At 40.5% G+C, this 22,083-nt stretch overlaps 1 protein-coding gene across 4 annotated transcripts in view; it reads left to right on the top strand.

The window, feature by feature from the left end:
* Positions 1–22,083, top strand: part of nfat5b (nuclear factor of activated T cells 5b) — a 52,204-nt gene that overhangs the window by 4,178 nt on the left and 25,943 nt on the right. For all 4 annotated transcript variants that reach the window (XM_064312850.1, XM_064312848.1, XM_064312849.1 and 1 more), the window contains one exon: positions 20,606–20,731. In XM_064312850.1, the coding sequence (XP_064168920.1) occupies positions 20,674–20,731 (58 nt within the window). In that variant the 5' untranslated portion in view covers positions 20,606–20,673. The remainder of the gene's footprint in view (positions 1–20,605; positions 20,732–22,083) is intronic.

Below are 22,083 nucleotides of genomic sequence, written 5' to 3' on the forward strand. Positions count from 1 at the left end.
ATCACTGTAATATCTGCTAAAGCTGTGTTTTGATTTTAAACTTTTAGACTTTTAGGAAATATGGACAGACATCTGAGGGCTAAACTGAATATTTAGGCCTAGATGGTTTTGTTTAAATGTGGGGGTCATACAAGTGATGACTACATTAAATGTGACACCACAGCCCATCTTCCTTTTTTAACTGCTGCTGGAGTTGTCTAGATTGAATAATGTTTTGGTGTCCCAACATTTTATTTTAGGGAATGCTTTAGTTCAAATTTCCTTACTAGAATATGTTTCTAATTTAGTTTAATGTGTTGTTGATTTTTTAAAAGCACCAGTTTGTGCAGACCTGTCAGTTCTAATGGTCTCTGGACCTAGTGTAATCACAGTGGAATCCATGGGAAGAGTGCTTACTAACATGAATTCTGAAGCCTCACGTGGATGATGGTGGTCTAAACTTCTATGGCTTCTTTCAATCAAACCTACGTATCTGTCATACCCATTGCTGTTTCTGATAGTGCTGTAGACAGTTTTATGAAGCATTTGAGTGTACTATGTAGTGCAATTAGAAAATCTTTAAGGATAAGTGGATAATACCACTTGAATAATCACTGTGAATTATTCATACAGAAAAGTCTAGGCCTATCCATATATTTGCTTGTTTCTGTACACTGCAAGTCAGTTCATGTGCATAAGGTTGGCTCATGTTTGTGTTGATGTTTTGGAGCACTGCTGATTTTATAGACATTTTTCAGTGATTGGATTGTTGTTTTTTTACAGATTGTAATTGCTTTCCAAATCCAGTGTTTTTTCCTTTTTGAAATGTTAAGGGATATAGTGTAGAGTCAGCCAGATTTTATGGTGTGGTAGGGATGCCAGTGGTTTGTGGGGGAGAGCGCAACAACCTCTGCATAGTCTGCCTAGACGACTGGTCTTCAGTGTCGCTGGTGCATGAACAAAATTTTATTTTGAATGTGCACTGAAATCTACCTTCTCTGGATTTCAAGAGTAAATGTTAGTTGTAATGACTAGGTTTTCTGTGGTCAAGGTAACCTAAATTCTAAATGGAAGGTCTGTTAATTTTTTTCTGGGACTCAGTCTTTGTAGGGAAAGGGCCTTCTGTTATGACTGTTTAGCTATATTTTTCCTGGATGTATTTAATGAACTACTTGTATAATAATTTGGAATCAGTTTTTCCTCAAATGTTTTAATTTAAAGCTTAATTAGCCTAATGTTTTCCACCATGCTATATTTAATGCATCCATTCTGTTTACTAGTATGCTTCTAGGAAGAACTCTATGGAGCAGGGAAAGCCCTTTTCCCATTTTTTTCAGAAGAACAACCTTTTTGTATTAGAATCTGCAAGTCAGATCTGGCCCGGAAAAATCTTTTTGTTGTGCCCATATGATTGGTATAATTTTTATTATTATTTGTAATGTAGAAACAGATTCAAACACCAAGTTTCTGCTGTTAGGCCAACTTCTTTTTCCAATTTCTTATAGAAAAAATAAAGTTTGGTCTGATTTTGTTTTGCACGTATACATCTCAGAAGTGTATGCTATTTAAAAACAAAACAAAACAACAACAAAAAAACTTTATTTTATGTAGGCTAATACGAAACAAATGGAAAACTCCCCCTAAAAGCCCCGTCCTGCATTATTTTAACCAATCAGACCCTCTGGTGGAAAGTTTACTAGACAAAGTTAGCCTACTTGGAGGGAAAATAGGAAAGTTTCTGCTGGCGACAAGTGCAGTCCACAGTCAACTGTCATGTTTGACTTGGTGTCAGACAGACAGTGGTTTTAGAAACCTTGGTGATTTTGTGCATCTGTCTGCATGCACTGTGAAGTTCCTGCCTACATATTGAACTGGATGTTTCCCTTAGGTTATGATTTTAAAAATGATCTTTTCCTTTCTCTTTAAAGTCATTCAGAGGAAATCAGCCCAAAAATTTAAGGGGGCTGGGACAGTGAAAACAGGGGCATTTGAACAAGTCATAATGAGTGTATTTTTACAAGAACAAGTGTGCACTTACAGTAATCCTGATAGAATGTGAAACCAGCTTCATACCCTGCCAGCTTATATATTAATCAACTTTATTTGTACAGCACCTTTATACAAAAAAGCAGCTCAAAGTGCAAAGGCTGTGAGTTGGCTCTGTATACCAGTTAAGACCCTTTACTCTGAATGTTCTCAGAACCATTAAGTGGTTTGCAGATCACAATGGTTTTTGTTTCTACTTTCTATTTTTTGTGCTCTGTGTATTTGAAAATGCACTTATTATTTTTATTTTTCATAGTATTTTCCTAGATGCAAAAAATGTTATGGTGGTTTTATGGGTTTACTCATGTTGAGGGATTTGAGTCGCAAGGACCTTTACGGGATTGATGTCATTGCTGGATTCATGCAGTCTGGGGTGGTTTACAGGATCTAAAGCAGACTTAACCTGCAGTCATTACCTATTAATGGAAACCAAGCAATCAAGGTGTAGTTGTCTCATCAAGATTCTGTGACTTGTTTTGATAGTTTATTAGCCTACTTCTTTGCAGTGGACAGAATGATACCAAAGGATAAATGGTTTTTGCCTCCTTGTCTGGAATTGTCTGACCCCCCGTGTCCGTGTGGCAGTGCTGTTTGAGAATGTTTCCCTAAAATGGGACCATGTTGGAATGTGGTCACTGTGGTATGCAGCTCAGAAATGACCATGAACAAAAAGACCTCAATATCCGGGAAGCCTTTTGTGTCTGGGAACTGGATGCTAGGCACTCGGTATTCCAAAGGTGTCACATTCCCAGCAATAGGAGATGTATCTTTGTGGAGCTGCTGTGATCCTACCCTGAAGCGCTGGATTTTGGGACCTGCAGTAGTGCTGTTAGCTGTGGTAAAGTATCAGAGGAAGTAGGCCTACAAGGTCTGCAGAAGTTAGGGTGCTGTGATTAAAGGAGGACTCATGGAGTTAAATGATGGCCGTCATGCACCTTTTGGAAAAATGACCATTTTCTTTGCTGTGCCATCACCATGCTGAGATGTTTTTGAAAGTACCTTTGGTTTATGGTGCCCTTGGGGTAAATAGGGTTAGTTCTCAATTCCTGCAGACATTTTTTGTCAAAAGTATTCACTCTTGTAATTAATAGTTCTTACTCCTTAGAAATAGGAAATGCATCTACCGATGCTTGTAAATCATGAGTTCTAACCATTAATCACAAATCCTGAACTTTAAAGCACATCCATTATTTGTTCATGCTTGGTTACACAGAAGTATGTTTCTTTATTTGTAAACATGATCCATGGTTCTCTTTGACCCAGAAAGTAATTATTGATGATTTCTCACCATTTTGATCTACGATCTGACAAACAAAAAAGACATGACCCCAGCTATCTGGTAGATTTATAATATAGCCTATGCTTTGATTGTGCATCATTACAAACTTTTTGAAATAGCATAAATAATATAACACAAAAATAATAGAAAAAATTGGCTGAACTTTCTTAAGACATTGTTGAATCTGAAAATATTCTGTTTCAGTGGTTAATAAGTAATAGGCGATAGTGTTTTAAGACAGTAATTCCACAGCTGACAATGTAGCGATCATCAGAACCTCCAATTAAGAACTGTGACCTCAAAATGAACACTAGAGCTAGACATTTTGGCAGAATGCTAATAATCTGTTACTTGCTTTTGTAGGATTTAAATGAAGTTATTGTCATCAATGTTTTTGCTTTTCTCCAGATCTGTCATTTCCTTGCATGTCTTCCACACCAACAGCTCAATTCCACACTGTTTAAAAAAGGTAGTGGAATTGCAATCCTAGTCAATGTTGTCTTCAAACCGTTTTGACATTGGCTATGTAGGATGTCCCCCTTAGCTTGATTCAATTCCTGTCTTGTCACTCAACAACAGTTGTACCCATTTTAATTTAATTGTCATGGGCAAACATTGGTTTTAAAGACGAGTAACTGCCATGTAACTGTAAAATTGACCTTTCATTGAGGCTCAGCCTGCCGTGGTTACTGTTGCTATATTGTACTGTAATGGGTTGCGCTAATTAAAATGAATTCTGGTCACATAAATTTGCATTGCATTTACATGTAGGCTAGTATTTTCACGTTAAATATGCTATATAAGGTGGCTGCTTTTATCATTGATTAAGCTTTGAAGATTTCCTTGTACATGCATATAAAAGAATCCTGTTTAAGCACAATTTGTACTCTAATAACATTTCTATGAGAATGTTATTTTTTTAAGTGATTGATTGCACCAGTGTGGACTAAATTCTAAATAGGATAAACCAGTAAAATGAAGCCTCTACCATTTTGAGATTATCTCTTGTTAAAACATGAGTCTGTTTGTAGGAAAGATGTGCTAACTTCATATCCTGTGTTATTCTGTTCTGTCTTGCGTATGATTTCCCCCCCCCCCCAGGTTTCTCCCTTAGAATGACAGCTGCTTCAGAGCGCTAATGAGAACTCAGCCTTTTGATACGAAAATGATATGCCAGCATTAACAAAACAGCTGGCTTCCTCCTAATAAGCACACTTGCTTATGCCACTCTGTACTTTTGCTGACTTTAATTTCTCCACGTACAGATCGTCTTCACTAATTTGCACAGCCCTCGTCTTGGCCTTAGCTTTGCAGAGCCCCCGGGGCCAGTGTGCACTAATGAACTACAGGGTCATGTGCACCAAAGATGCAAGCTTTGCTATGGCAATGGAGCTGGACATATGGACATGGAGCCATAAGTGATGGCAATCCACCCTGGAGATGCTTATAGATATGTATTTTTAGCAATTACTCACTTGAGGGGTATGGAGAGATTTTTGTTTCCTTAAATGTACTTTCTCCAGTCTCATTAGTAACTTAGGGTGAGGAATCTCTCATAAGAACTCAGGTGAATCTGCTCTGTGGTATAATGAAGCTGACAGTAAAGTTATTTAGAAATGACAGAACCTTTGGACCAGAGGCAAGGCAGACTCTGGCTGCAGTTAAAACAATAACTGGCCTCAAACCTTCTTTCACATGCTCAGCATCTCCTGGTTTCTCTCGCCCAAACAAAGTCTATACTTCAGATATGGGATTGAGCTAAGAAGCTGAGGTGGTGGGATAATGAATTTTCATTGTACGTGTGCAGCTTTCAGAACGTTAGCTCCACTTGTTATTCTAGGTGTACGCTTTCTCAGACTGCCTAAACGCCACAGAATGGTTTATCATTAACTATCACATAGGAATTGGGCTGGGCTGTGTGTAAATGTGTATGTGCGCTCTATTAATATTGACTTTGCTTTGTTAAACAAACTGGCCTGTGTACAAGCCTTGCTTGAAAACAGTGGATTCACTTGAATGTCCACAGATGCTCACTTATCGCTGAAGGCCCTGAAATAGTTTTGACTGGCAATAAAAACAAAGCCGTGTTCATCCATGAGGCACAGGCTAACATTGCGACTGCTATGTTTCTTTCCGAGTTGCGCTTTCTGTCCTCCCTCCATCTGTTGGCACACAGAGAAAATTAGGAAGGATTTTGCTGTGCCCTTGTTTTTAATCTTCAAATTAAGCCAAATTTTGAAAGTGGCTGTTCAGAGTTTCTATGACCTGACTATGTTCCTCAAGGGGTTCATCATCCTTTTGAAATGCTGATTATTCTGTATTTGCCAAGGCCGCACAGCTTTAACTGATCTGTTGCTTGGATTGGTAGTTTCTTTGTTTTTGGTTGTATACTGCCACCCTTTTTGCTTTTATTCTCCTGCTGTGTCTTTCTGTTGTAGCTGGTGCGAGCACATAGCAGGCAGCAGACTCGCTCTCACAGTTAGTTCTGATAAGATCACTCTGGCTAATTGGGCATTGGCCGTTGGGACTCCTGGCCAGAGTCAGCCCTGGCACATTCACTATTCAAATCAATGCCAGGGGGTGCACCAAGTGCTCTTGGGCTTTATCTGAAGGGCCATTTGGGAGGCCACAGATATTAATGATTAATAATCATGCTTTCACTGTTTTTTTTAATTAAATGGGTATTCCTTTTTTATCCAATGAAGTATTCTTCTCGCAGGCCTTTTGGCGATTAGTGTAAATGGCATATTGGTAATAGCCTTTCCGCAATAGAAATTGATGGTTGGAACAACATCAGGCTGCGTTTATCATTTCTGTCAGTTCTTACAGATCATTGGAGATGGTAGCAAAGCTGTGGCTCACTATTGCCAGTCTAGGCTTAGCTGTGCAAAAGCAAACCAGTACTGGATTGCATTTTGGTTATTTAAACCTGCATTAGCCTAACACATGTTAGAAGTTGAGAGCATCCTCCTTACAGGCCATAGCATAGCATTGCATGCACCACCGCAGCTAAAGAGGTACTTTTTCTTGTGGACGCTGGTGTGAGAAGGGTGCTTTGCTTCCATGTATCCCTCTCAAGCCCCAAGAGGAGGCCTGTTGCAGTGAATACTGAAAATAACTTGCCTGAAGTGAATACTTGCCTCATTGCCAAGTTATACTCAGCTGAATCCTCTGGCTTTGATTTCCAAGCCTGATCATGTGATCAGCTCATTTACAATTTTTAAAGCTCTGTTTGCTTTTACACATGGCAGAGCTCTACAAAAAAAACAACTTTTTTTTTTTTTTGCAAATGATTTGCTAATAGCCCTTTGTCCTCTTTTTGTGCAGCGATTGAATCTATATTAGATTGTCCGCATATAACTGCAGACGGTTTATAGAATAAACTGTTTCCAGAAGCTCAAATGAAGATATGTTTACATACAAAATGAGTCATTTTTATTTTTTGGAAGATGAAGTGACATCCTGATGTTGCACTGAAGGCCTGAAATCTTTAGTCTGTCAGATTATGGTGCTTCTTGTCTGGGGGTAATTGATGTTTCGATGAAACCATCTTGTCATCTTATTTATGAATTTGTCATTTATGATGAAGTGATTACAGTTGTCTGTCTTTTTCCTTCCTTCTTTTACTCAACTGAAAGGATGTGGTAAAAGTTGTTAAGTTAGACGGTTAGAAGGTGACCAAAAACAATATTGCTCTAGCTCACCTACAGTGCTGGATTTCTTCTCTCTCTCTCCGAAGTTGTGCAGTCAGTGGAGAGTGTGATCTGTAATCTGTGTATATATTTCAAAAGCAATATAATTCAGAATTTCAACAAGCTCACATCTCTCAGTTCCCTGCCTTCTCCCCCTCTATATGTGGATTGACTTGACACGGTTAATAAAATATTGATGACACTGATATATTCTAAGACAGTAAATCTCATCCAAAAAAGCAGGTCTTGACAGTAGTTCAGAAGAAAATGCAGATGACATCCATGGATTTAAATGATACATTTTCAGCATCCAAATTTAAATGATTTTTGATCTCATCAAGTCTTGATGGGTTTTCTTTGTATATCGAGCAGTGAAGAAGAGCTAGGTTAGAGTACTGTTTTGGAACTGTAGATGACACGACAAACTGTACCAGAACATTATCTGCATTCCCTACACAACCTAATTTCTCTTTTGATTGTCCTAGTTAAAAAAAGGTTAAAATAAAAATAAATGTGACTGCATCAAAAGCATAGATTCATCTCCAAAACTTGGAATGGATTCTTAATTCACCCTGTAAATGTTGTGCATTGATTCAGCACAACGTGTTTGTGAACATTTGCACAGTTCTTTTGAGATTTTACTGATTATACATCCCTGTGGTCGCGTTGAAACAGGTATTTATCACAGAGCCCATTGTTCCTTTTCCTGAACGTGTAATGCAGTGCCCTATTTGGAAGGAAGTTCGTCATTGTGGTGCATTGTATGTGCAGCATTAAAGCATTCTGACACTAACTTCTTAGTGTCCTCCAATGGTACAGAATATTCTTCATTATCATTATTGAGCTCTATTCAGTGAATCCTATACCATAGAAAAATGCACCTTTCTGATATCACAGACAATATAGTGAGGTACCATATAAGATTCAGCTCAAATGTAGCTAGATACAGTGTTGGCTAATAAATATGAACAAGTGGGAACTGATGCAAACTTAGGGACTGTATAACGTATCCAAAAGCCTACAACTTCAGGTAGAGCCATTTAGGCTACCTAATGTAGGCATGGCAACTGTACAGCCTTTTCAGAATGACAGAAGAAAATGACAAAACTGAGGTGCTTTGTTCTCTGTTAAAGTCTTCCATGGAGAAGAGAGCACAAGGAAACGTAATGACTGACCATAAAATATTAACTTTCACTAGGCATGTCACCCTGCATTCATTTAAAGAATCAAAATGCTCAGATTTTTTTAACAGAAGAGGCGAAATGCAGCGCATTGGTCTGCAAAAAAAAACATTGCAGGAATAAAGCTGTGACAAACCAAAAGCAGAATAAGTAACACAAATAGTGTATTTGAATGTATTAATTGGTTAAAAGTAATTGTACATGAACAGGTGATGAGCAGTTTTAAATACAGCTGTTTCTGTGTTAGTAACATTTCACATCGTTGAAACGTGAATAATCCATTTTTTTAAGTAGATGACTAGGTATATATTTTCTTGGTGAATGTCACAAAATGAGTGAATGAAATGGATCCTTGAAGCACAGTAGGTTATTATGATTTAAGTTAATATGGAGGAACCATCGTTAAACACGGCAAAGGCCCCATATACCATGGCCCACCTTCCTCCCCAGCCCTAGGTCCAATTAATGGGCACTGCCCTGTTTCCTGATCGTGCTGTTGCTTCGGAAACGTGGAACAAGCCCGGAATGACCAGAGTTTTTAAACTGGCCTCATGCTGTGGCCAGAGGCTAGCTGTTTGCGTGGGATGGAATATGTCATCCATGGAGGTGGCAGCATGCCTCTTCAGTCATCACCAGTGTGATTGAATCAGCCTGATAGAACTGCAGTGTCGATTCACTTTGCTTGGTATGCCTGTGAAGTGGTTTGTGGTCTTAAAGGGCCAGCAGCACACCCTGGGTTCGGCCAGATACACGGTTACAGTTGTTATTTCTCTTCTTCCTGTGTTCTTCCACTGCTGTAAATTGAACCCAGGAAATTGAGCCCAGTTTTGCATTCAATCCATTTATACAGCTTGATAATTTTACAGAAGCGATTCAGGTAGTGACTTGCTCGATGGTACAGCAGCAGTGCCCTGACTGGGAACTGAACCTGAAACCTTTGAGTTACAAGCCTGGTTCCCTAACAATTATACACTGCCACACTGATTCAGAAATGAAACTCATCATGTGATAAAATTTTCAATGTCTGAGAGTGAAGACACTGGCAGCTCAGCTGCTCCTCTCTGTCATCCAAACAGGTTTGCTGTTGTTAAATGCCTTGTGTTAATCTTCTGGATTCATACATATTGACTATGCAAGGCCATACTGTAATGGTCCAAATCATGAAGAAATCCATCACTGACTCTTTCTTGTTGGCGGTGAGTTGTCTCCATTGGTGCTGACCCACCTTCTTTTAGAGTTTGCTATACGCATCACAGAAATAATGCTTGCACATAGATTCAAACACTACGTTAACATCAATAGAAACTGCTAGCTAGCAGAGTGGTATTCCGCCATATTATGTAGTGTGAGCATGAGAGAAGTTGCAGCACCTAGTTAGCTAGCTACTCGAAATTTAGTCATAGTTTGCAATGTTGCAATTGGTCAAGTTTCCCATTTCAATAAAAAAATTCATTTTAAAGGTCATGGCTAAATAGGCTGCTACTGATCAACCTGAAAAGCTAGCCAGAAAGTAGTATATAATTTCACCCACCAGTTAAGGCTACCCCCTGTCCAACACTTTGGCCAGGGTTCTCTCTCTGGTCTTTCTAATAGCAGCCACTGTCTAGGCAGCCAGAGACCGCCAACAACAATTTCTCCTTCCACATTTCGTCAGCTAATGAGTAATGTTACACGATTTAGTATTTGGTTGTCATCTCTAGTGCAACCTCCCACACCACCTCCTATTGGTAAATTTTGCTTATCCATTGCTTATCCAAGACTTTGCATTGACAACAGTTCAATCTAAAACTGCCACACACGCACAATGGAAATGGGTTTCATTGTATTTATTTCAGCCTAATGGTCCTCCTCAGATAACATCAAAGTATTTATTTGACACAGCCTTCAAAAGGGTTTGGATCCTGGGTGTGTTCCAGCAGTCCCACTTCTAACAGGGATTAAGGTGACCAATGAGGAAAGGCAGCAAACCAATAAAGCACTAAACCAATTTTTCAACTAAATAAAATTATGAAGAAAAATCTATGAATAAATCAAAAGGAATTATCAAGAGCATTTCTACCTTATGGATACCATAGGCTATATGGCACCGCCTGTGTGAAATGAAATGAAATATATGTGATTATGGAGACTATTAAAGCCAAGAAGTTGCAGTATTGGTTTTTGGATTAAAGTCACTGATATTAAAATCTTAATGCTTAAAATTACCTGTTCATTCACGTGCACTGCTTAAAAATGAAAAGTAGCCCACCAAACATTCAGAGAAATCTTGGTTATTTCTTTTTGCGTTTTTAAAGAACTTGGAATTTGGGCTCATTGTATCGTGTGGTGTTCGTTGCCCCTCTGCCTTAAACATTATGATGAAATAGTATAAATGTGCTTTTCTTTTTTATGGGCCAACCCTGTCGGAAAGATCTGTAAACGTAGTTTCGGCTTACTCCTTTAACCTAAAGTGGTCTCAGGGGGTTAATCGTTAACACTAACCAAACTGCAGTAAAAAGAATCATTGGCCCCAGGTCAAAATATTCTTGCAATATTTTCTGTGTGTGACTTTGTTTCAACTTGAAAGCAGCCGAACGACACAAGATGTCCACACACATTTCTCATTACCGACAGCACTCAACACACAAGTCAGTGCTGATAATTTGCTGTGGAGTTTTACACAGAGTAACATTTTTTATCATGCTCAAGTAATAAGCCTTTTACAGTGTTAATGCAACCGTGGCAGTGTTATTGTTCATCATTTTTCATGGTGCCCTTTGTTTTTAAAAACATTTCTTGGAGATGGGGAGGGCAGTGCTAGGCTAACCTGAGATGGGGTGCAGCTTGGTCGATCTGGGCAGTGAGGAGAGCAAAATCTATTTATTTATTCCATGTTTAAAATGGTTGGCATTTCGGCTAGTATGTGGCCTGTGCCAAGTGTCCTCTTTGAACCTGTTTCCTGTATTGCCAAATTCAGGATTTGGTCCATTTAAGACTGCAGCTGTTCCTTTTTTTCTCTAAATATTTCCCTGTACTTCAGGATGGTAATCCACATATTGAGCTTTGTTCTCTGTGATAAGGAACTGTTTCAATTCTGTTATGGGTCTGTTCTGACAGGAATGTTTTAGTCTTACGTTGCATCATACTTTTATTGCCTTTGATGGCTACAGTTTTATCAGTTTTTAAGCCTAATGTGGTACTCCGTGCTCTTGTCTGTCTTTAGTTGATCACCGTTATTGAAGGCGCTTATTTCAGAAGGTTCCTCCCCACGCCACTGTTGACATGTTAGCCTGACGCAGTTGTCAGTACGGAAGCATTTCAGAGTGCTTTTCAGGTTGTCTGGAGGTTGACTGATAGTTCCTGATCTATGGTATCTGCAATTGGAGAACCAAACAGTGGCCAGCTGTGAGTTCTGGATGATCCTGCCTTGCATGCTGTTCCTGTTCCTCCATTTTAAATCTGGATGTTTGAGTGACCAGCGATGTGGAGTGTTTAGGGACTAAACGAGAGCCAAACACATGCTTTTGTTCCAGTGCGGGACGACGTGATCACAGGGTCATCTTTCACCGCTCCCTGGTGAGAGGGAGAGAAAGTGTTTGGGGCTGACCAACTTGCCAAAGCTCCTTTTTCAAAGGCCCTTTTCTCTTCATTGCTCCACCTCTGTCCTCTGCTATTATCCCCAGTGGATTAGTTTACCACTGCTGGAACTGGTCACCATGGTAAAAGCATGAGATTAGTGGCTGTCCCTGAACCAACAAAGCCCGTTCTGTTACTGCGGTCATACCGTTGACAGTTATAATCTAGATTCAGGATTATAATTAGCCTGGAGTGTGAAAATTACTACATGGACTGCTCTAAATAAACATTATGATTTTAGCTCCCTATTAAGCTCTTAATAGCAGTTGCAAATGTGCCATGGTCCTTTCTTGCTCCCTTTTTTTGTACATTTAAGTCTTCCCACATTGTCTTTCTACTATGAATCCTGTTGCGTTACATGTGCTTACATGTGATAGTTGTTTTTGTGTGTGCCTGCAAACTAGGAGGTAGGTTCATGGCTGCTAAAATGTTTTACCAAAAGTGTGGTCACTGATCTTTACAGTGTGGATTTAGTGATACAGTGAGTGTCCTTAATGGGTTGAGCTATCAAGGTTACTTAGAAGATGAATATGCACATCTCTAGTATTGATCCCGAAAAATATTAGTAAGACCCTGTTCCAACATCTGTTTCTCTGCAGAAGCAGCAAGAGAACTGCAGAGAAATAAGATATGATTATAACAAACATGGAGATCCCGGCCACAACCACACATCTTACAAAAATTGAAGATTAGGGGATCTTTGAGGAGATTGCATTCATCAATTCCAGACAACTGGCTGAAAGTAATATTTGTAGTAAATCAAAGTGGAAGTATGTATTTATCTTGTTTAAAATATCATAGGCATGAATTATCCTCAATAAAGGAATTCCTACTTATGACTGGTGGATGGCATTTTTGTCACGTCATTGATATTTCACACCAGAAACTAAACCTTTCTGTGCAGTTAAATGGTTATGTAATTTAAACAGCTTCTTTCTCTCCTGCTGTGGTCAGTTCTAAACAGGAATAAAAATTTAAAAAAAAGGTTGAACATCAATATTTTTCCTCTGCAAGCTGGCGAACATGAAGGTGACACCAGCGAGCAATAAGCAAATTCAGCAAATATGTTCAAGTGAGAAATTTAAACAATTAAAGCCACCATACTGGAACACTTTAAAATCTACACATATCATTAATGCTTCAGAGTTCTTTTTAGTTCAGAGCCGTCCTGTACCTATTTCACTGTTCATATGAACTTTCACCAAAGCTAATGCTATCTGACCGTCCAAATGCTTAATCGGGATTCATAAATGTTTGTGTTGTAAAGTCATTCTCTTTAAAGCTGTAAACTCTCTCTGCGGTGCCCGAGCATTGGGGGTCAGACGGATTTCCTGGCACAGTTTATCTGTTCGGCATTTCAAAGACTTCCGCTGCAGTGCAGCTCTCCTTGTAAAATATAACGCAACACAGTTGTGCAAATTCCCTTTCCTGTGTTTTGCTTCTTTTCCTCTGAGTCACCAGGCTGGGCAAGATGGCATTGCAAAAGATCCAGGCTTTGCCATTGGCTGCCTTTATTCACCAAAAAGGATACCTAATTGCCAATCCGTTTCCTCAATACTGAAGTTAATGAAGTTGTACTATGTGATGATGGCCGTTATACGCAGGGTCTCCGTTTCGGTATTCTGCTGGGCTACCACAGGAATGGCACAGAGTGAGCGTGGGACTCGCTGATACTTATGCTGTCCCTTGACACTTGCCAAGAATCGCCCTGATCGTTCTAACAGGACCCTCAATAACAACTTGGCCCTACAGCACAGAACTGTATCTGAGGTTTTATATTCTGCCCCTCTGGTTCATGTAAGTTGAAACGGCGTTTCCTCCAGCGGGGAAAACGTACGGATCTATGCTTGTATGCAAGTGCTCTCTCAGGGGTGGGGGAATGAGCAGGGTAAAATGTGCTTCTTGCCAGAAGCCATTTGGAAAGTGCAGTAATGAGTGTTTATATTTAGTCCTTTGATAGCTCCACGTGGTGTTTATAAATGAGTGCCTGTTGTAGGAGAAAGGACGCACTCTCATGAATTGCATGTCTAGGCATGGCCAGGTTGTATGTTCTGCTGTACGTAACTGAGTGGGATTTTTGCTGGGGTTTTTTTTGGGCAACTATAGCTACTGTGCAACACATTTATGCAATTCATATAGGTACATGATTTTAGTTTATTGCATAAAGAGAAATAAATCAATAGATTAAATCAATCAATAGTCTTTTAAAACAATATAGCCAAATATTTATTTTTCCGAATGTGCAACTAGAATAGTTTAGACTATTGAGCTATGCCCCTGGTAATTCCCTGACCATTGTCCCTACCTATAGCCTATTTCACATGGAAAGAATATAGCTATGAATGGTTCTTAATTAATAATTTTCTGTAAGGTGAAATACTCAGTAGGCAGTAAATTTTCTTTTGGTTGCCAGTGAATTTTCACGTTGTCTGGTTCAATCAGAATGACGGCCCTGATTTTGACTAGTGTTGTCTAGCCCGTTGGCCTTGTGTGTGTGTGTCTGTGTCTGTATGCGTGAATGCGTGTGCGTGGGTGTGTGTGTGGGCGTGTGTGTGTGTGTGTGGGCATGTGTGTGTATGCGTGAATGCATATGTGCGTGGGTGTGGGTGTGACTGGGCGTGTGTGTGTGTGTGTGTGTGTGTACAGTACTGGCTTGTATAAATAACCTGCATTTCACAGCACGCTGTCACACACACGCTGTCTCTGAGCCTGGGTCAGGTTCTCTGCTGCTCCTACTTACAGTAGACATGTGAGAATGATACAGAAACACTGCTAAGGAGATTCTCTTATATTTTGCATTGCCATGAACTCATTACATCCTCCTATATTTTCCTGATGATATTTCTCATCTAAATATTTTATATAATCCTTTGCCTGAAGATGTAGTTTGGGTCATTACTGAGAATTATGCTTTAATGCATGCTTTATAAACCAAAAAAACTTTTTTATTGCTATGCTGGTAATGTAATAGTTGACTTTATGGAGAACATTTATATTATTTTGATATTAGTGTATATTTTTCATTGGTCTTTCAGTGTCTGGGCCAGTTGAAAACATTAAAACTGATATAGGCTAATGTCTAAAAACCCCAGAAAGTGAACTGTCACTTTAAATCAAAGTAGCATTACGCAGAACGTGTATGCTCTTGGACATGTAGCTGTGTTTATTTGTATAGCGTTACCATGCTGTTAAATAAGACCTATAATTCTTGGCAGTTTTGAGTCCGCGAAGCGTAACCTGATTCCACCAGGTGGTCTCGGGTCATCTTTAGATTAGAGGCAATAAAACACAGTGGTCATGAACAGTGAACCCAGTGACACCAGAATCTTGCCATAAATCCTGGGTTGCTATTAATTTTCTGAATGTTCTTGAAGGGATGAATGGGTCCAAGACTTAAATGGATATTACTGATATACAGCCATCAATATCTTATACTTCGCTTTCTTTATCTCAGTAATTTATTTAGCTACATTACGTTGGTATAAAATGACACTGGCAGGTTTCTGCATTCGTTGTTACTGTAAGAACTAAGTTGCACGTAATGGGAAGCACATGGTAGAAACTGTGGAATGAAATGAACAGGCCCGCCCTCCCCTCCAACCTGGTGCTGGCGTTTTATTGGTTATGGAGCAGTGCTTGCGTCTACAGGTTAGGCTAATGTTTGCACAAGAAGTCATGCATGGGCTCAGCAGTCACAGAGCTGTAAGCCGGAGGGGCTGGTGCAGACACTGTGACTTGTTTGTTGAGAATGCCTGAGCAAATGGCTGAGATGTTCAACTGTCATCTCTGCATTCCAAAGTTCTGCCTCACCTCCGCCTCCCCAAAGCGTTGGCCTCAATCAAAATTTAGATTGAGATCGGTTGAATGATTGTGCAGAACTAGGAACCATCCAGAAGTAGGTGTATACAAGAACTTTGTCATGCTTTATAGGATAACATCAAAAAGCTTTGTTCATATGTCCTAGCACACTGAGTGAAACACGCTGAGCAGTTGAGATATGGCTATCAGCCAGTAAAATCTGTTAGTGCTCTTTATAGGAGGGAAGATCCTTGAAATCAACATTAGTCATTAGGAGTTCATTCTGATTTTCAGAGTTGTTCGGGAAGGGTTAGATGAAAGTGAGAGTGAGTGGTCAGGGGCACACTTGTATTTTCTTTTCAATAATAATTTCCTGAGGTAATGATCTGTGGCTGGGACAACAACCCCTCTCCCTGGAAATGGAGAAGGATGGCGGGTGACAGAACGCTGTGTATATATCCTTTTCTCCTGCGCGTGTGAAAAGGCGATCTTTGTAGGCCAGGATTGAATTCAATGTGCCATTAAAGATTCATCGCGCAATGAACTGCTGTAGACGGAAGGGGCTCAGATGACTGACCAGGTCAAAGGAAAGCATCGGGGAGCAGGTCGTAAACCAGACTGGTTGTGTTGCTATAAGAGTGCCTTTGAGTAAATATTCACCATGCAGACAGGGTTTGGAAAGCTTAGACCGATGTGCTTTCTGTGCATTATGCATGCAGTGTAAAGAAAGGCCAAGCCTCATGTGGACTGTGGGTTGTACGTAGACGGATGATACACCTATATCAGCAGATGTCGAAATGGCTGCTCATCTGTGATGGACGGCTGATGTAAGATCGGTTTGGAATGTGTGAAGGAGGTTGCAATCTGATGAAGTGTGTGGGAGTTTACTTAAAAGTATGCATTGCTTTTTTGTATAGTCTACTCAAACTTGTTCCACAACACTGATACTGTTAACTCTTTCCAGTTATCAAAGGCTAATAACTGGAAATTTAAATTTGTCTTGCCTTTTCAGTAATTTACACCACGATTATCAGTGGGCTGCTAACTTGGTGGTGGCGTCAGCCAACCATGTGACCTTGCTTGCACCTCTGTTTGAGCAGGCAGTATTATGGTGGCTGATGTGGATGGATGACAGCTTTCTTGCTGTGGAACAGCATCCTGCTTGTCCAGGTGCTCAGTTTGGAATGATGGCCTGATCTCTGATTTATACCATATTTTTTTCACCATTTTATTACAGTAGTGGTGCTTTGAGAAAGGCTCAAAGCTTTGCCAATGTTTTATAACCAATCGTGTTTAACTGTCATAGTGATCTGTAATGATTTAAAGAATGCCAAGGTCAGTGTCCATTTCTCATGGTGAAGAAATTAGGTCTCCTTCATATCTGTCACAGGGGGTGGTGAATGGCTCAAGAAAGAGGCCAGTGGGCAATTTTTGAGGTCAGGGCTAACATCTTTTACAAAGAAGCTATCTTATCAATATTGTTCCCACTAACATGGCCACTGTTTGGGAATCATTAACTTTGGCACTTACGATCCACCAATAATACCTTAGTGGCCATTAGGTCTAAGCGTTTTAAGTTTTAAGATGTAGCCTACTTTCTGTCACAAGAGCTTTCTTGTCTATAATTTAGCCCATTAAACATGGAATATAATATAACTTGGAAGATATAAACGTTCCCCTAGAACCAAAATTATTTTTTCCAGGTCAAAGGTCATCGAGAATCCTCTTATTATAGTCTTGTTTACAACTTCCATCCTGTTTACAACTCTGCATAACTGAATATTTGCTTTTTTAAATCTTCCTTGAAAATTTTTTATCCTTTCTGGAAAATGGGAACCTCCACAAATGGAAGTCTTAAGAGCTTTTTCTAAATGTACTCGAGTTCTTGTTAAACAGGTGCTCATGGGGAGAATGCATTTCAGCTGGTTGCTCTGCCTTGTTACTATGCTGTGACCTGTAGCCCATATGGAGTTGTTAACGACAGTCTTAACCCCTGAAGGGAGGTCCCATAGCCATGCCTGTTTGCTTCTTGTGAACGAGCAAAGTAATGTACTGGTTAAGTCCATCATTTCTCAACCATTCCTGCATTCGTTTCCTTCATATCTAGGGCTTATGCCATAGTTAAGTGGCAGCCATGTTCCTTAGGTTCTTCTGACTGTCACCACTTTGTTGGTCTCAGAGCCCTACTGTTGGAACCTTAGCATAGTAGATAGAAAGTTGACTGTATTAAGGGTTTTCAGCAGAAGTGCCTCACCCATGGTGTGAGGGCTAGTAGGAGCATGTAGTGCTGGAGCTATGTAAACTACATGTATGGTGCAAGAGTAATTATCTGCAGAATCAGAGAGAGAGAGAGAGGGTAAAAACATGTTTTCTATTTCTTTATGGAGTTGGTAGTATTGGTATTAGTCATATCTGTCGTTCCCTGCTTCACAAGAGGCAGCTGTATGTCCCGGTACGGAAAGCAAGCTCTGCTGTGCTTTTGAGAGGGGAACCGATGCAGTGGAGTGGGAGTCTTTACTGTTTGAATGCCCTGTGACTGTGGAAACACTCTGAAGAAGCCAGCCTCTGTTTCAACACCACCTCTGTGCACCGGGTACATATTTTCTGTCTGTGTGGTTAGCAGACTGTTCACTGAACAGGCCTCCACTGGGTGCACGTGTTCTCACATGTGCCGAAAGTACTCGGAGGGCCTCCTGCACAGTAACCGCCCAGGGGGAGCTATTAATATACTGCATGCAAAACCCAAAATTGGCCCGTCTTCAACACGGAGAGATTTGGTGAAGGCAGAGGCCTTTGTGCTGTTTGTGGGAGGAGAATGAGGTCAGAGGCATGCACCGAGTGGCATGAAAACGGTTACTCTGCTATGAGTGCAGTGCCTCAGTCCTGTAGTAAACAGCAAATCCAGTTCAGTGTCTCTCTGTTAGGCAGTCAGTCATGACAGTAAGCAGGCTCAGTGTTGCCATACCCTGGGCTCAACTTCAAGTAATTAAAGCTGGCAGTTGGCAGAGAGTCAGGCGAGTGTAATGGCTGTGGTAAGTGCATACCATAATATTTGGATGGGGAATTCATATGCTACTAAAAGTATTGTTGTATTTCCCTGTTTTTTTTTTTAAACTCTGGACCATGCCTCCAGTTTACTCTACGGGAGGATTTTATAGCCTACCCCCTTTTCTCTGACAGAACTGTGCCAAGCCAAGTCAACCTGGAAGCTGGTCTGGCCTGGAGGAGGAAGCTCACTGGGGTTTTCTTTTGCAGTAGCTGGGCTGTAATGTGTCACATGCATCTCAACAGAACGCAAAGCAAGGCCACTGTGCCTCAGAGTGTCAAAAGATGTGTCACACATGTGTCAATCAGATAGCATTCCAAACCGTGAGAAAATACTGACTGTTGGCTTTATTTCATAATTATCCTTTTTTTCCTAGTGGTGCGGTTGTAACCTACAGCTATTGGTACTTTGTGTGATACGTAAACCTAGAACTTGATGAAACTATAGCTTACTTACACATCTATATCACTATGGAGGACAAGAATGAATGTTTGATGAGGTGGAACTAATGATACGATGCGAGATGGACATGTAATCTTTCAGTAGATAAACTGCCAACTGGGATTCACAGTGTGTTATCTGAAGTGTGCTGTAGCACAGTGACTCCATGCAGTTTGGTAATACTGATTGGCCTGCTTGTTACAATATTACTGGTTGTCAGTTGACGACAAAAAAAAAAAAAAAAAACGTCCAAGTCTAGCCATACCTTCTCCAGTGAGCCTAATTCTGGGATAAGAGTAGAAAAATGTCATGGAGCGGATTACAATTTTTACAATATAGGCCTATACAATATACACTATATGAACTTTATACACAATGGCATTTGTTCAGACCCTCACTGTCCAGGCGCTCCTGGCCTCAGCACCACCAGAAGAGGCCGGGCAGGACATCTTTGCTCTTATATTGTACCCATTGACCTTGAGGTTCTCATTGACCTAGAGGTAAAGGAAATGTAGTGAGCTCTAGTGTGTCATGACCTCTGCACTATGGTTATGGTCTTTCTGTGATTTAGGGCATGTCAGAAACCTGTGGGCATAGCTGAGGAGATGGAAAACCAGTAGTTGGGGGAATTTGTGACCCATTTACAAAGAAGTAGGAATAGGCCTAGTTAATTTTCAAATGTAGCCTTCATATGGAAATATTTGGAATTTACCATCTTTCATGAATTAGTCCACAAATCATTTTTTTCTGACCACAATGCATCACTGTTGTGATAAAGTCCCGGCTACTCGCATGAGGATAAACATTTGATGTTTTAGGACAGATGTCAGAGGATGCTATTGGAAAGAAAAGGTGGCCAGTGTGTTCAGTCATCAGCATTGTCATCATAATTGCCAGCTGAGTATTGCATGGATCTGTGCTTGTTCACATGCCAAACATAGCTCGAGGGCAGTGTACTCTTGTTTCCTTAATAATAACCCTCTGCCATCCTGGAGGGGGGCACTATGTGGGCGAGGGGGCGGGCTGTTACCATCACTGAAACAAGGCTGCATTAAGGTCTCATTTATTCCTGGCTCTGGTTGTAAGACATTTTTGAACTGTCCAAGTATTTTCCAGACTGATGGCCAAGCAGGACAATGGTCAGCTCTGGTGATTAGCCAGGGGCTGTGGGGTAAATTTAGAGCTGTGCTCGGACAGGCTCATGATGGTCTTAACTTCTGCCAGAGTTTAATGTGGGCCACATGTTGCATGGAGGTTGCTGGGAACCAGGAGTGGTTCACTAAAAGGTGAAAAATAAATCTTTTCCCCCCTAGTACTTTGTGTGAGAATTTTAGCTTGGATTTTGTAATGCATATGCATGTATTTATCAGGTTTTGTTTTGCTATTGCTGCCTTTGCACAAATGGATGTCCAAGGCCTGCTTTTGTTTAGCAGTGCGGCTACAGACCCTCCAGCTGTGTGATGCGCAGATTTAGCCGTTTAGCGCAGGCCCTTGTCCAGAGGCTGACTGCGTTCCTCTTTCTCCCCAGAATCGGTCTATGACCTTCTTCCCAAAGAGCTGCAGCTGCCGTCGTCGAGCGAGAGCAACCAAACGGCCATGAGTCAGAAGAGTGGTGGCGAGGCCGGCCCCCCGCCCCCAGCGGCCGTCGCTTCAGGTAAGAGCCTGCTGCCAAACCCCCCCCCCCCCACCGCCTGCCCCTCTTTACCTGCTTTGGTTTCGGTGAGCAGTGCTGCCAATGGTACCATCCTGTTTCCTGGAGGCTGCCCTTCTTTAGACTACCTGCAAGACCGTCCAAAAAGGAGAGGCATGAGTTCCAGCTTGTACCCGAGCTCAAAAGAAGCTGCTAGAAAAGTTCAGCCAAAATCACACGTATTAAGCAAGAGTCTGTTAACGTCTAAGTAGGCTCAGCGATAGCACCATTTCCCCAGGTCGTTCTTCATCCTTCAGTAAATGCACAGTACTGAACATCTGAATGTGCAGTCCTGGATTAAACTTTCATTTACCCATTTCTGAGAACACAATCACTTGGCTCTCACTTTGGACAACAAGCAGTTTTTTTTCTGGATATAAAGTTTTCTCATTTTTATTTGTGCATAGTTTTTTTTTTTTTGCTTTGCATGCTTATCTTATTTTCCCAGTTAATCCTAAAGAGTAATCATTGCTGATCATGTCAACACACTATTAGTGCCTGCCTGTTTGGGCTTCCTTGTTAATCATTCTTAGTACTCAGGCTTATTATCATACTGACTGGGTATGATCTGAACCAAATTGCCTGGCCATAAGCTGTAAGTGTTTTTCTATTGAGAACATGCTATCAGAACATGTACAATGCACAGTAGGACCTCTGAGATATGAATGCATTGATAATGGGACATTGTTCCAAACTCTGAAATGGTCTCAACTTAGTATATGATGTGAAAATGCATTGTATAAACATATGCTCATTTCAGAATTTATGCATCTATGCCATTATATTCAATACTCTTATTTAGTTTTTTTAAGATGTGAATTGGGAAACTGACCTGCAGCTCCGCCTCTGGTTGAACACTGTGCCTTGCAGTTGGAGTCTAAGGAAACTGTCCTTTCATTTACTACTTGTGACATTTTTCTGTGTAAGAATAACATCCCTGTCTCTGGGACACAAGGCCTAAGAATGGCATGTTATAAAAATGGCAAAGTGATTAATAAGGTGGCTAAAATGAACAAAAAAAGGAAACTAAATGCAAATAACCTGAATTCTACTGGGAAACCAGAGTCATTTCCCATGAATTTCACAATTGCAGTTGGCGCAAACTTAATCTAAATTTGCCACTTCTGTATATAAATCTCTACTTTTTAAAAATTCCACCAGTCGCTCAGGACTGAGAGACAAAAGCTGGATACAAAACCATTTCGGTACTGCTCACAAAAACATTGTGATCCAAAATGTTCAAATGGTTGAGTCAGATTTATTGGAAAAACTTAAAAAAAAATTTTTTTTTTAAACATGTTAACTTTCATCTGTTG

This window comes from Anguilla rostrata, chromosome 16 (genome assembly GCF_018555375.3).
Source record: "Anguilla rostrata isolate EN2019 chromosome 16, ASM1855537v3, whole genome shotgun sequence".
In the NCBI taxonomy this organism is placed as follows: domain Eukaryota; kingdom Metazoa; phylum Chordata; class Actinopteri; order Anguilliformes; family Anguillidae; genus Anguilla; species Anguilla rostrata.